This window comes from Lepidothrix coronata, unplaced genomic scaffold, assembly GCF_001604755.1.
Source record: "Lepidothrix coronata isolate B3197 unplaced genomic scaffold, Lepidothrix_coronata-1.0 Scaffold396, whole genome shotgun sequence".
In the NCBI taxonomy this organism is placed as follows: domain Eukaryota; kingdom Metazoa; phylum Chordata; class Aves; order Passeriformes; family Pipridae; genus Lepidothrix; species Lepidothrix coronata.
Genome location: NW_016690576.1, coordinates 68,983 through 81,002, shown reverse-complemented (window position 1 = coordinate 81,002; position 12,020 = coordinate 68,983). Strand labels below are relative to the sequence as shown.

General features: G+C 68.0%; 2 protein-coding genes across 2 annotated transcripts in view; both read left to right on the top strand.

Moving 5' to 3' along the window:
- The first annotated feature begins 1,772 nt into the window (after positions 1-1,772).
- Positions 1,773-11,288, top strand: ITGA2B (integrin subunit alpha 2b). Its single transcript, XM_017839289.1, has 30 exons — positions 1,773-1,918; positions 1,992-2,122; positions 2,202-2,299; positions 2,393-2,558; positions 2,634-2,683; positions 3,524-3,569; positions 3,736-3,861; positions 3,946-3,993; positions 4,452-4,495; positions 4,590-4,649; positions 4,825-4,877; positions 5,019-5,227; positions 5,385-5,567; positions 5,667-5,712; positions 5,790-5,894; positions 6,162-6,217; positions 6,309-6,460; positions 6,678-6,791; positions 7,528-7,598; positions 7,730-7,877; positions 8,818-8,910; positions 8,993-9,072; positions 9,178-9,258; positions 9,331-9,433; positions 9,515-9,667; positions 9,750-9,860; positions 10,040-10,294; positions 10,480-10,587; positions 10,663-10,785; positions 11,166-11,288. Exons 1-30 carry the CDS (start codon positions 1,773-1,775, stop codon positions 11,253-11,255), a joined length of 3,249 nt encoding a protein of 1,082 aa, XP_017694778.1. The 3' UTR covers positions 11,256-11,288.
- A 620-nt stretch (positions 11,289-11,908) lies between these two features.
- Positions 11,909-12,020, top strand: part of LOC108509729 (protein FAM171A2-like) — a 10,586-nt gene continuing 10,474 nt past the window's right edge. Inside the window, exon 1 of the mRNA XM_017839288.1 lies at positions 11,909-11,981. Within this exon, the coding sequence (XP_017694777.1) occupies positions 11,909-11,981 (73 nt within the window). The remainder of the gene's footprint in view (positions 11,982-12,020) is intronic.

The following is a 12,020-nucleotide window of genomic DNA, read 5'->3' as shown; positions in this document are numbered from 1 at the left end:
CAAACATTCTGGGGAAGAAATTTTCCCTAATATCCAACCTAAATCTTGCTTGAGCTCGTTTCCTCTCTTCCTGTCCCTTGTTCCCTGGGAGCAGAGCCCGACTCCCTTTCCTGTCAGGGAGTTGCAGAGAGCAAGAAGGTCCCCCCTGAGCCTCCTTTTCTCCAGGCTGAGCCCCCCCAGCTCCCTCAGCTGCTCCTCAGGACTGTCCCCACCGTGGTTGAGGAGCTTGGAGTTGCCCAGGTGATGCCATGGGATTTTGGGAGTTTTGCCCCCGGGGTCCCTCCACCCCAGGCTGTGCTGCTGATCCAGCCTGGGCGAGCGTCAGAAGCCGTGAGAGCTCAGGAGGAGGAGCACCCACCTCTCCTTTCCTAAATAAAGTCCTGGTTTGGTTAAAGGAAAAAAATCCAAACCCCACTGAACGCTGCCAGGGTGGGGGCACAGGGTGCCACCTGCCATTGCCTGTCTGTCCTCTGGGTGGCCCTGGGCCGGGGAGGCTGATGAGTGACGGTGCAGGAGAGCTGCAAGGAACAGGGAAATAAGTAATTCAACAGGAGAAGGAATCACAGTGGGCTTGAAGGAGCCTGGTGTGGGCTCCAGCTGGGTTTGGATGCTGCTGCCAGCGGGGGATTAGACCACCCGAGGAGGAGCAGCTGCCCCTGAGCCCAGTGTCCTGCTCTGCCGGGGCACAGAGCTGAGCCGGGCTCTGCTAAACCCTTCCCACCCCTCGGAGCTCTGCTCCAGCTGTTTTCCAACTGCAGCTGCTCCAAAGGGCTGGAGCAGTCCGGGCTCTGGGGCTGTGTTCCCCCTCAGGGGCCAAGGTGCTGTTTGGGCACTGTGGTGGCCTCCCTGTGCCCTCCAGGACCCCCTGACCCCTCCGTCCTGCTTCCCACCTGCAGCTTCAGAGATGGAAAGGGAGTTTCACAAATGGGGCTGGATCACAGGGAGATGCTCCAGGGCCTGTCCCTGCCACCGGCTCTGGGTGAGCACGAGGAGCCCTTGGAGCCCCGAGGCACCCTGAGGGTCCTCAATTAATTGAGTTTAAATTAATCGTGCTGGTGGGTTCAGGGGCTCAGACACTGTCCAGGCAGGGCTGAACCCCCATGGCTCCCCCAGGCCTGGCTTGGCTGAGGGGCACCGGCTCCTCCACGGGGGACAGGAACCCCCCTTGTTCTCTTGGGTGTGGGCTGTGCCCCCACCTGGCACCCATCCCCTTCCCAGAGCCATTTCCCTGTGCTGCTCGGCCCCTTGGGAGGGTTTTGGGGTGTCCCTACCCTGGGGAAGGGGGGGAGACAGTTTGTGGGCAATACCCAGTGCTGATGGGGCCAGTGCTGTCTGCTCCATCCGGCTGCAGAGGGAACACCGGGGACGATGCAGGGGCCCCGTGCCCTGCTGTCCTCCCCCCTCCCCGCCGCGTTTCCGCTGCCAGGGCTGCCTGCACCCCGAAATAACCCCCCGAGACTGGCACCCCAGGGCGGGCTGGATTCGGCCCGGCGGGAGGCTGGTGGTGGGCGCTGTGCTGCCCCCCTGTCCCCCCAGCCCTGCCAGTGTCCCCCGGTGGCACTGCCACCTCCTGCCCCCCACCCTGCTCCGGCCACATCCGACCCAGCACATCCCCCCCACACCCCTCTGGCTCCCGCAGGAGCGGATGCGCGTTCGGGGGGGCCCTTCCTGTGCCCCCCATCACTGCTGTCCCCGGCCCCGACTGCGTCCTCCGAGATAAGCCGGGACCGCCCCGGGACGTGCCGGGGCTGTGGCCACATTTCGGGGTGGCCATGAGGCTGCTACGGGTGCTGCTGCTCCTCGGGGGGCTGCGCCTGCCCCCCACCCTGGGGCTTCTCCAGGAACCCCCCACCGAGTACACGGGACCCCCCGGCAGCTATTTCGGCTTCGCCCTGGATTTCCTCATGACAGAGGGCAGGTAGGGACACACCGCGGGGCGGGGGTCGGGCACGGCACCCACCCCCCCAGGTGACACCCGCTCTGCCCCCCAGGCCCAGCGTGGCCGTGGGGGCCCCCCGTGCCAACACCTCCCAGCCCGGCGTGGCTCAGCCCGGCGCCGTCTTCCTCTGCTCCTGGCCCCCCGACGAGACCCCCTGCCGCCCCCTCCCCATCGACACCGCGGGTACGTGGGCGCCGTGCGGTGCTGGGCGGGCACAGGGCGTGTGCCGGAGCCGCAAAATCCCCCTCTCCCGCTCCCCCAGGGGACGAGACCGAGACCCAGGGCACCTTGGAATTCCACACCTACAAGTCGCACCAGTGGCTGGGCGCGTCCGTCACCGGCTGGGACGGCAAACTGGTGGTGGGTGCAGCCGGCGGGGGGTGGTTTGGGCACCCGTGGGTGGTGACGGCGGGGCGGGCACCCACCCTGTGCCATCCCCGTGCCCCTGCCCAGGCCTGCGCCCCGCTGCAGCACTGGAACGCGGTGGACGGGCCGGACGAGGCGTTCCGGACCCCGACGGGCACCTGCTTCGTGGCGACCCCGGGGCTGCGGCGCGTGGTCTGGTACTCGCCCTGCCGGGACCAGTCGATGGCCAACACCTACCGCCAGAGCAACTACGGTGAGGGGGCTCGGGGCTGGGGGGGGGGGGGGTGCCCCCACCCCGTGTCGGTCTGACCCTGCCCTGTGCCCGCAGAGCACGACAAGCGCTACTGCGAGATCGGCTTCAGCGCCGCCGTCACCCCGGTGAGGGGGGGCTCGGGGGGTTCGGGGGGCTCGGGGGGGGCTCGGGGGGCAGCGCGCCCGGCGTGCCCCCCGGGATTCCCGTGGAGATGGTGCCAGGGATGCAGAGGGTGTGGCCGAAATGGTACCTGAGTGGGGGTGTCAGGGTGGGGGATGCTGGAGCGGGAATTCCAGAGGAAGGGGCCCCAGGATGAGGCTGAGAGGGTGGGGCATGCTGGGGTGGGGGTGTCAGGAGGGGGGAAGAGGGTGTGGGGAGGTTTGGGTGGAGGTGCTGGGGTGGACGATGCTTGAGTGGGGGGATGCCAGGATGTGGGATATTTGGGGGGGGGGCTTTAGGGCAGAGGATGCTGGAGTGGGAAATATTGGGGTGGGGAAAGCCTGGGTGGGGATGCCAGGGTCATGGATGCTCTGGTGGAGGATGCCAGGATGGAGGGGATGCCAGGATGGGGGATGACAGGATGGGAGATACTTGGGTGAGGATGCTTGGGAGTGATGCTTAGGGAATGTTGGGGTGGGGAATACTTGGATGGGGATGCTTGAGGAGGATACGAAGGTGGGAATGTCAAGGTCATGGATGCCAGGATAAGGGATGATGGGGTGGAAGATTTTGGGGTAGGGGATGCTGGAGTGGGAGATACCTGAGGGAGGTGTGCCAGGATGGAGGGTGCTGGGGTGGGGGGTACTTGGGTGAGGATGCTTGGGGCGTTGCCCGGGTGGGGATGACAGGATAAAGGATGCTGAGGTGGGAGCGTGGGGGTGAAGGACACCAGGATAAGGGATGTTTGGGCGCGATGCCAGGGTGGGGGTGCCCCAGGGCGGTGCTGAGGCCAGTTCCTCCCGCAGGACGGCACGCTGGTGCTGGGTGCCCCCGGCGGGTATTACTTCACGGGTGAGTCCTTCCTGCCGGGCTGGTGCTCCCTTTGGGTGGGCATGGCGAGAGGAGGGCACCCACGGGCCACCCCCTCAGTGCCACCCGCAGTGGCACTGGCAGCCCAGGGCGTGTGGCAGCGGGTGCCCCCTCAGTGCTGGTGTCCGCCCACCCCCGTGTCCCGCAGGGCTCCTGTACTCCGTGGAGGTGAACACCATCCTCAGCCGCTTCCACGGCACGTCCCTGCTCTGGCTGGGGACCCCGGGGCGCCCCACGGTGCCCGTGTCCCTGGAATACGAGGACGGGTACCGGGGTGAGCAGCGGGCACGGGCACCCCGCCCCACAGCCGGCTCCTGCCGGGGCTCCCCGGGGTTCACTGGTGCTCCTCTCCCTGCAGGGTACTCGGTGGCTGTGGGCGAGTTCGATGGCGACCCCAGAACCAAAGGTAGGGCTGGGGGGCGTGGAAGGCAGGGCCACCTGCGGGCGGGGGGGTGATGGGCCCGGGACACCCTGGGGAGACCTCCCCTCCCAGGGGTGCTGGACAGAGGTTGTGCCAGGTCACACCCTTTATCCTGTCTCTGTGCCCCCACACCCCTCATACCCTGCCAGGGGTATCCCTCTGCCCATCCCTGTGCTGGGGATATGCCTGTGCCCACCCCAGTGTCAGAATTATCCTTGTGCCCACACCAGTGCCAGGGTTATCCTTGAGCCCACACCAGTGCCGGGGTTATCCTTGAGCCCACACCAGTGCCGGGGTTATCCCTGTGCCCACACCAGTGCCGGGGTTATCCCTGTGCCCACACCAGTGCCGGGGTTATCCCTGTGCCCACCCCAGTGCCAGGGGTATCCCCACGCCCCCTCCGATGCCCCGGTGGGGTCACTCATGGCTCTTATCCCCCACAGAGTACGTGGTGGGGGTCCCCAACAAGAGAGACACGAGGGGTGAGGTGAGTGCTGGGGGGTGCCCCGTGCCCGGTGCCACCTGGAGGGGTCACCACCGTGTGGCCCCCCCGGGCTGGGGTCTGACGCTGCCCTGGGCAGGTGGAGATCTTCACTGCGGGGAACACCCTGCGCCGGCTGCGGGGCATCGACAGCGAGCAGGTACCTCCACCCTGTGCCACCCTCAGCACCCCCTGGGGCTCCACGGCACCCCTGCACTCCTCCCTATAGCCCCCAAGCCCCCATCTGCTCCCCGAACCCCCCCGCCCATCACCCAGTGCACCCCATGGTGTTTTTGGCACTCTCCCGGTGCCACCCCAACCCGGACCCTTTCCAGGTGGCATCGTACTTCGGGCACACGGTGGCCGTGGCCGACGTCAATGGGGACGGGTGAGAGCCAGGACTGTGTCCCCTCCACACCCCCATTCCCCACGGGGACACCCAGGGGTGCCGCCCCGTGCCTGGCACACCCCTGGGTGCCCCCAGCCGCCAAACCTGAGTACCCTCACCCTGAGCCCTCGCCCGGCACAGGAGGGATGACCTGTTGGTGGGTGCCCCCCTGTACATGGCCCGGCGCCCCGACGGGCAGCGCAGCGAACTGGGGCGGCTCTACCTCTACCTGGGCGGGGGGCACCAGCTCCTCCCCCGGCCCCCCCAGACCCTGACGGGCACCCACGCCTACGGCCGCTTCGCCGCCGCAATCGCCAGCCTGGGGGACCTGGACAAGGACGGCTTCGGCGGTAACAGCGCGGGCGGGGGCGAGGGGGCTGTGCCAGGGGACCCCCCCGTGCCCCCACCCTGGGGAAACTGAGGCGGGAGCGCCTGGGTGGGTGGTGCTGGGTGGGCGGTGCTGGGTGGGCGGTGCTGGGTGGGCGCCCACGTCCCCTTTGTCCCCAGACGTGGCCGTGGGTGCCCCGCAGGGGGGTGACGATGGCAGAGGGCAGGTCTTCATCTTCCGCGGGCAGAGCGAGGGGCTGGAGCCGGTGCCCACCCAGCGCCTCGACAGCCCCTTCCCCGGCCCCGCCGCCTTCGGCTTCACCCTGCGAGGGGGCACCGACCTGGACGGCAACGGCTACCCGGGTACGGCCCCGGGGTGCCACCACCCTGTCACCGCCCTGCCATCGCCCTGCCCGCCCCGCTGTCACCACCCCGGCACCGACACTCCGCTTGTCCCCGCAGATCTCCTGGTCGGGGCTTACGGGGCGGCCAAGGTGGCCGTGTACCGGTGAGTGCCTGTCCCTGCGGTGGCCCGGGAGTCCCTGCCGGGTCCCCTGGCACCTCAGCAATGTCCCCGTGCCCCAGGGGACAGCCCGTGGTGGTGGCCCACACCCAGCTGAGTGTCCCCGATGGGCTGAACCCCGAGATCCTGGACTGTGTCCTGCCCGACTCCGGTATCCGTGTCAGCTGGTGAGGCGTGTGCTGGGGACACCGGGGTGGGGACACTGATGAGGGGACATTGCCGTGGGAACAGTGCTGTGGGGACACCGCTGTGGGGACATTGCTGTGGGGACAATGGGGACACTGCCATGGGGACAATGCCACGGGGACACCACTATGGGGACACTGCTGTGGGGACACTGCTGTGGGAACACCACTGAGGGGACAATGCCATGGGGACACTGCTGTGGGGACGGGACAGGTCCCTGAGCACCTCTGGGTTCTGTTCCCCCGCAGCTTCCACGTGGTGTTTTGTGTCAGCGTGACGGGCCAGCACATCCCCTCGGCCATCCGTGAGTGCCAGCGCCACCCGGGGGGGACACGGGCACGGCTGGCGTGTCCCCGGGGGTGTCACCAGTGCCACCCCGCCCTGTGCCCTGCCAGACCTGGAGGCTGAGCTGCAGCTGGACCGGCTGAAGCCCCGGCTGTCCCGGAGGGTCCTGCTGCTGCAGGGACACCAGTCGTCCTGGCGCGAGGAGCTGGTGGTGACACCGGGGACAAGCCCCCAGTGCCGCAACCTCACCGCCTACCTGCGGGTACGGGCACGGGGGGGACACAGTCCAAGGAGGGTGGGGGACAGGGATGGGGATGTGGCATCTTCAATCGGGATGGGGACAGGAATTGGGACAGGGCTTGGGGACAACAGTGTCCCAGGAGGGTGGGTGACAGGGATGGGGACGGCGGTGGGTGGGGGTCCTGGGGTGGGGTGGGCTCGCGGTGCCCTCCAGAGTTCTCTGCCCATGGTGTCCCCAGGACGAGGCCGAGTTCAAGGACAAGCTGAGCCCGGTGGCCCTGAGCGTGGCCCTGGCACTGCCCCGGGAGGCCCCGGGGCTGGTGCTCTATGGGAACACCCTGGTGCAGGCACAGGTAGGGGGGATGCAGCTGTGGGGGGACATGGCTGTGGTGACATGGGGTGGGCTCATCTGCATGGTTGGGCCAGGCACACGTGGGTACCCCCAGCCTGGGTGTGCTCAGCCCCGGGGTCTCTAGCCTGTCCCAGTGTCCCCAGCCTCTCCCTGGGACCATGACCCAGCCCCCTCACTGTCCCCAGTTCCTGTTGGGATGTGCCTCCTACCCCTCACCTTGTCCTCTGTCCCCCCTGGAATGTGCCCCCCCACTGTGCCCTGCCACTGTCCCTCCTGCCCACCCCTCTGTGCTCACCCTGCTGTCCCCAGTCCCTCCTGGGATGTCACCTCTGTACCCCATTCCCCCCAGTCATATCCCCGAGGATGTCCCCTCTGTCCCCTTTGCCATCCCCAATCTCTCCCCAGCATGTCCCCCTGCTGTCCCTGCTCCATCCTTGGGGTGTCCCACAGTATCCTCCCCAATCCTGAATCAGTCCCCTGGATGACCCCTCTGCTCTTACTCCCCAGGGGTATCACCTTTCTCCCCTCCACCATCCTCAATGACTCCTGGGAATGACCCCTCTCTACCCCGCACTGTCCCAGATCTTCCCCCCTGGGATGTCCCCTCTGCCTCCTCCACCAGCCCAATCCCTCCCCAGGAACTCCCCCCTCATATCCCCTGCTGTCCCCAATGACTCCCCCTCCCACACTGCACCTTGGATGGGGGTCCCCCTGTCCCCTCCCTGTCCCCCTCCCAGACCCACATCATCCTGGAGGACTGTGGCGAGGACAATCTCTGCATCCCTGACCTCCACCTGGCCGCTGACACGTGAGCACCTGGGACAGGGGGGCGAGGGGGATAGCTGGTGTCCCCGTAGGGTGCTGAGCCCTGTCCCCGTGCCCCCGTGTGGTGACCCCACGGGGTGCTGAGCCCTGTCCCCGTGTCCCCGTGTCCCCCAGCCCCAGCCAGCGCCTGCTGATCGGGGCGGAGGCCGCGCTGCGCCTGCGTGCCCACGCCTCCAACGCGGGCGAAGGTGCCTTTGAGGCCGAGCTGAGGGTGCAGCTGCCCCCTGGCACCCACTACCAGGCAGCCCAGAGCACCATCCCGGTGGGTGCCCACGTGGGGGCAGTGGTGTCTGGGGTGGGGGGCTCACTGAGCCCATGGTGGTGTGAGAGGTGGAGGGTTCACACCACGCCCTTGATGGCTGTCACCCTCCACGGGGGTGCCCAGTGGTGATGGGTGTTGTGGGGTGTGCAGGGTGGGGGGCTCTCATTGGGTCCTTGTTGGTGTCTGGGGTGGGGGGCCCATGCTCTGCCCTTGGTGGCCGTCACCCTCCATGGGAGAGCCCAGTGGTGAAGGGTGTTGGGGACGTCCAGGGTGGGGATCTCAAACCATGTCCTTGGTGGCCAACACTCTCCATGGTTGACCGGAGGGTTTTCGGGGGTGTGCAGGGTGGGGAGATCATGCCCTGCCCTTGGTGGGTGTCACACTTTATGGGGGTGCCCAGTGGTGATGGGTGCTGGGGGGTGTGCAGGGTGAGGGGCTCACACCGTGTCCTTGATGGTGTCGGAGTGGGAGGCTCATCCCTTGCCCTTGGTGGTCATCACCATCCACGGGGGTGCCAAGTGGTGATGGGTGTCAGGGGGTGCCCGGCATGGGGGCGTGACCCAGATCTGGGGGCTCACACTGTCCTTGTTTGTCATAATCCTCCATGTGGGTGCCCAGTGTTCATGGGTGCCCAGGGATCTGGGGATAGGGGGCTCATGTCCTGCACTTCGTGGCCATCACCCTCCACTGGGGTGCCCAGAGGGAGGGGTGTCAGAGAGGACCCAGAGTGGGGGGCTCACAGCTTGCCCCTTGGCAGTGTCTGGGGTGGGGGGCTCATGTTCTGCCCTTGGTGGCCGCCACCCACCATGGCATTGCCCAGTGGTGAGGGGTGTCCAGGGTGAGGGTCTCACGCCCTGCCCTCGGCCCATGCAGGTCCCTGGGGTGGAGGGTGCACAGAGGGGTCCATGACGTGTCCCCTCCCTGTGTCCCCCACCCACAGGGGAAGGAGAAGCTGAGCTGCAACCCCAAGAAGGAGAACGGGACCCACGTGGTGCTCTGCGAGCTGGGCAACCCCATGAAAGCGGGGGCCCAGGTAAGGGGGTGGGAGGTCTCTCTGCTGTGCCCATCACCACCCTGGCATTGGGGTTGTCACCCACCTCCCTCCTGCCCCCCAGATCACCGTGGACATGGAGCTGAGCGTGTCCGGGCTGGAGGACATGGGGGATGCCATCACCTTCCAGCTCCAGCTGCGGAGGTGACACTGCCATCCCCCTGTCCCCTCCTGCTGTCGGGACACTGGCACTCGGGATCGGTGTCCTCAGCGTGTCCCCAAACTCGGTGTCTGTCCCTCCCCCCGCAGCAAGAACAGCCCCAGCTCCACAAACGCGTCGGTGACAGTGACAGTGCCCGTGGAGGCTCAGGCAGAGATGGAGCTGCGAGGGTGAGGGTCTGGGGGGCACAGGGACACGGGGGGGAGACACAAAGGGGGACACTGACGCCCCTCTCCCACCAGCAACTCCCTGCCAGACACGACGGTGCTGCCCACGAGCTGGCAGGGGGTGGAGGGCAGCCGGCGGCTCGAGGACCACGGCATCAAGGTGGAGCACGTTTATGAGGTAGGGCACTGCCCCCTCCGGCTGCCCGGGGGGCTGTCCCCTCTGTCCCCTCCCTGGTGTCACCCCCCTGTCCTCCCGCAGCTCCACAACAAGGGTCCCAGCACCGTCAGCGGGGTCACCCTGCGCCTCGCTGTCCCCCACCGGCTGGGCGGCCACATCCTTCTCTACCTGCTGGAGCTGGGCACCGAGGGGGGCACGAACTGCACCCACCACCCCGACCTCAACCCCGCCCAGGTAGGGGCTGAGGGGCCAGTGCCCACCCGCGGGCGCTGGTGGGTGTTAAGGGGGTGGGTGTGACCCCTTTGTCTCCTTCCAGCTGGAGATCGCCCGTCCCACGGGAGCAGCGCCCGGGAACGGCACCCGCCAGCGGGAGCGCCGGGAGGCGGAGGAGCCCCCGGGGCTGGGGCTGGGGGAGCCTGTCCCCGTGGTAAGAGGGTGACCCCGGGGAACTGTACCCCGTGATGGGTGGGCCTGAGGGGTGCCAGGGTGGGGGACCCTGTCTGTGCTGAGTGGGTGACCCTGGGGACCTGCACCCATTATGGGGAGGGGGCTGGAGGTGCCTCCAGGGTGGGGGACCCCCTCCCTGTGGTGAGGGGGTGCACCCAGGGACCTGCACCCCATTACGGATGTGGAGCTGGGTGGAGGACCCCGCCCCACGATGACCCCGGGGACCTGCAGCCCACAATGGGTGCAGGGCTGGGGGTGTCCCCGGGGGTGGGGGTCCCCAACACCTGCGGTGTCCCTCAGGACTGTGACAATGCCACGTGCGTGGACATCACCTGCCACGTGCCCAGCCTGGGCAAGGACCAGCGGGCACTGGTCAGTGTCCACGCCCTGCTCTGGATGGACACCCTGCAGCAGGTACTGTCCCTTCCTGGGGACAGCGAGGGCACAGGGTGGCACTGCCATGTCCCCCCCTGCAGAGAGCAGCACTGGGGATGACATGAGAGGCGTCATGGGTGTTCCATTGGCTGCCAGCACCCCTGATGCCGTGTCCCCAGTGTGTCCCCGTGTGTCCCCACCTCTGTCCCCACGTGTGTCCCCAGCGGGAGCACCTCCTGTCGCAGTTCCTCATCCAGTCCCAGGCGTGGTTCAGCACCTCGGCCATGCCCTACCGGGTCCAGCCCCGCGTCCTGCCCGCCGGCAACGCCACGGTAGGGCTGTTGGGGACACTGGGGAATGGGGACAGGTTGTGGTGGCAGCAGTGTCACCCAGCCGTCCCTCCGCAGGCTGTCACACGGGTGGTTCGTGCCAGCCCCGGGGGCAAGGGGGCCGTACCGGTGTGGGGGGTGGTGCTGGGGGTCCTGGCCGGGCTCCTGCTCCTCACCCTCCTCAGCCTCTTCATGTGGAAGGTGAGTGGGTGTAGTGGGACACTGGGGACACCGGGGACACCCACCATGGTGGTGGGGCCTCACTGGCACTGGAGGGACCATGAAATGGGGGTACAGACCTGTAGGTGGGGGCTGCAGGATGGGGGGGGGGCAGCTGGGAGGTGATGCTGTGGGGTCCCCGGGGGTGATGCCACAGGGATCCCTGGGGGGTGATGCTGTGGGGTCCCCGGGGGTGATGCCACAGGGATCCCTGGGGGGTGATGCTGTGGGCTCCCAGGAGTGGTGCCATGGGGGCCATGGGGGTGGTGCCACAGGGATCCCTGGGGGGTGATGCTGTGGGGTCCCCAGAGCTGGTGCCATGGGGTCCCACAGGGCCTGGCTGTCACCCTGTCTCCTTCCAGATGGGTTTCTTCAAGAGGACACGGCCACCCACCGAGGGGGACACACAGGAGCCCAGCCAGGCCCAGGAGCCCGGGGGTGCCCAGGGCTAGTGGGGTCCCCCGCGGTCCCCCTGTGCCCCTCCCCCCAACCCCCTTGTCCTCCATCCCCTGAGTGCCCGTGGGACCCCAGCCCCCCTCTGCTCCCCCCCAGACAATAAATCCCTGCCTGGCACTCGGGTGCTGCCCGTGGGTGACATGGGGGTGCCCCCCAGGACCTGCACTGGGGGGGTTTGGGGAGGGGACAGGGAACACACAGGGGTGCACAGAGGCAAGGGGGGGGGGGGCTTTTGGGGACCTCCGTGTGCCCTGTGGATGCCCCAGGGGCACATGTGGCACCACAGAAATGGGTGGGTGCTGGGGGGTCGGTACGGGGGTGGATGTCTGCCAGGATGCCACTGCGGCACCGGGGGCCGGGACCGGGGCCAGTGCTGGGACCGGGGGTGGGTGTCGGTCCCGTGGTCAGTCCCGGGGGTGGGTCCGGGGATCGAGGCAGTACCGGAGGTCAGTCCCGAAATGCCGGTGAGGTACCGGGGGTCGACACTGAGGCTCGAGGAAGTACCGTGAGTGTGTCCTGGGATGCCGGTGCCGGTACCGAGTCCCCGTCCTGGGCCTCGGAGCGGTGCCGGGGATGAGTCCCGGGGGTCCCGGCGCGGTACCAGGGTCGATGCAAAGATGCCGGTGCCGGTACCGACGTCAGTCCTGGGATGACGCTGCGGTTCCGGGTCCCGGTCCCGGCCTCGGGGCGGTACCGGGAGTGGGTACCCGGGGTCGGGGTCGGTACCGGGAGTGGGTACCCGGGGTCGGGGTCGGTACCGG

Bases quoted from the DNA above. Each gene is read 5' to 3' on its own strand.
- ITGA2B (XM_017839289.1), top strand. From the start codon at position 1,773: ATGAGGCTGCTACGGGTGCTGCTGCTCCTCGGGGGGCTGCGCCTGCCC. The intron at 2,300-2,392 runs GTGGGTGCAGCC...GCCCCTGCCCAG, and splicing joins GCTGGGACGGCAAACTGGTG to GCCTGCGCCCCGCTGCAGCA. The intron at 10,588-10,662 runs GTAGGGCTGTTG...GTCCCTCCGCAG, and splicing joins TGCCCGCCGGCAACGCCACG to GCTGTCACACGGGTGGTTCG.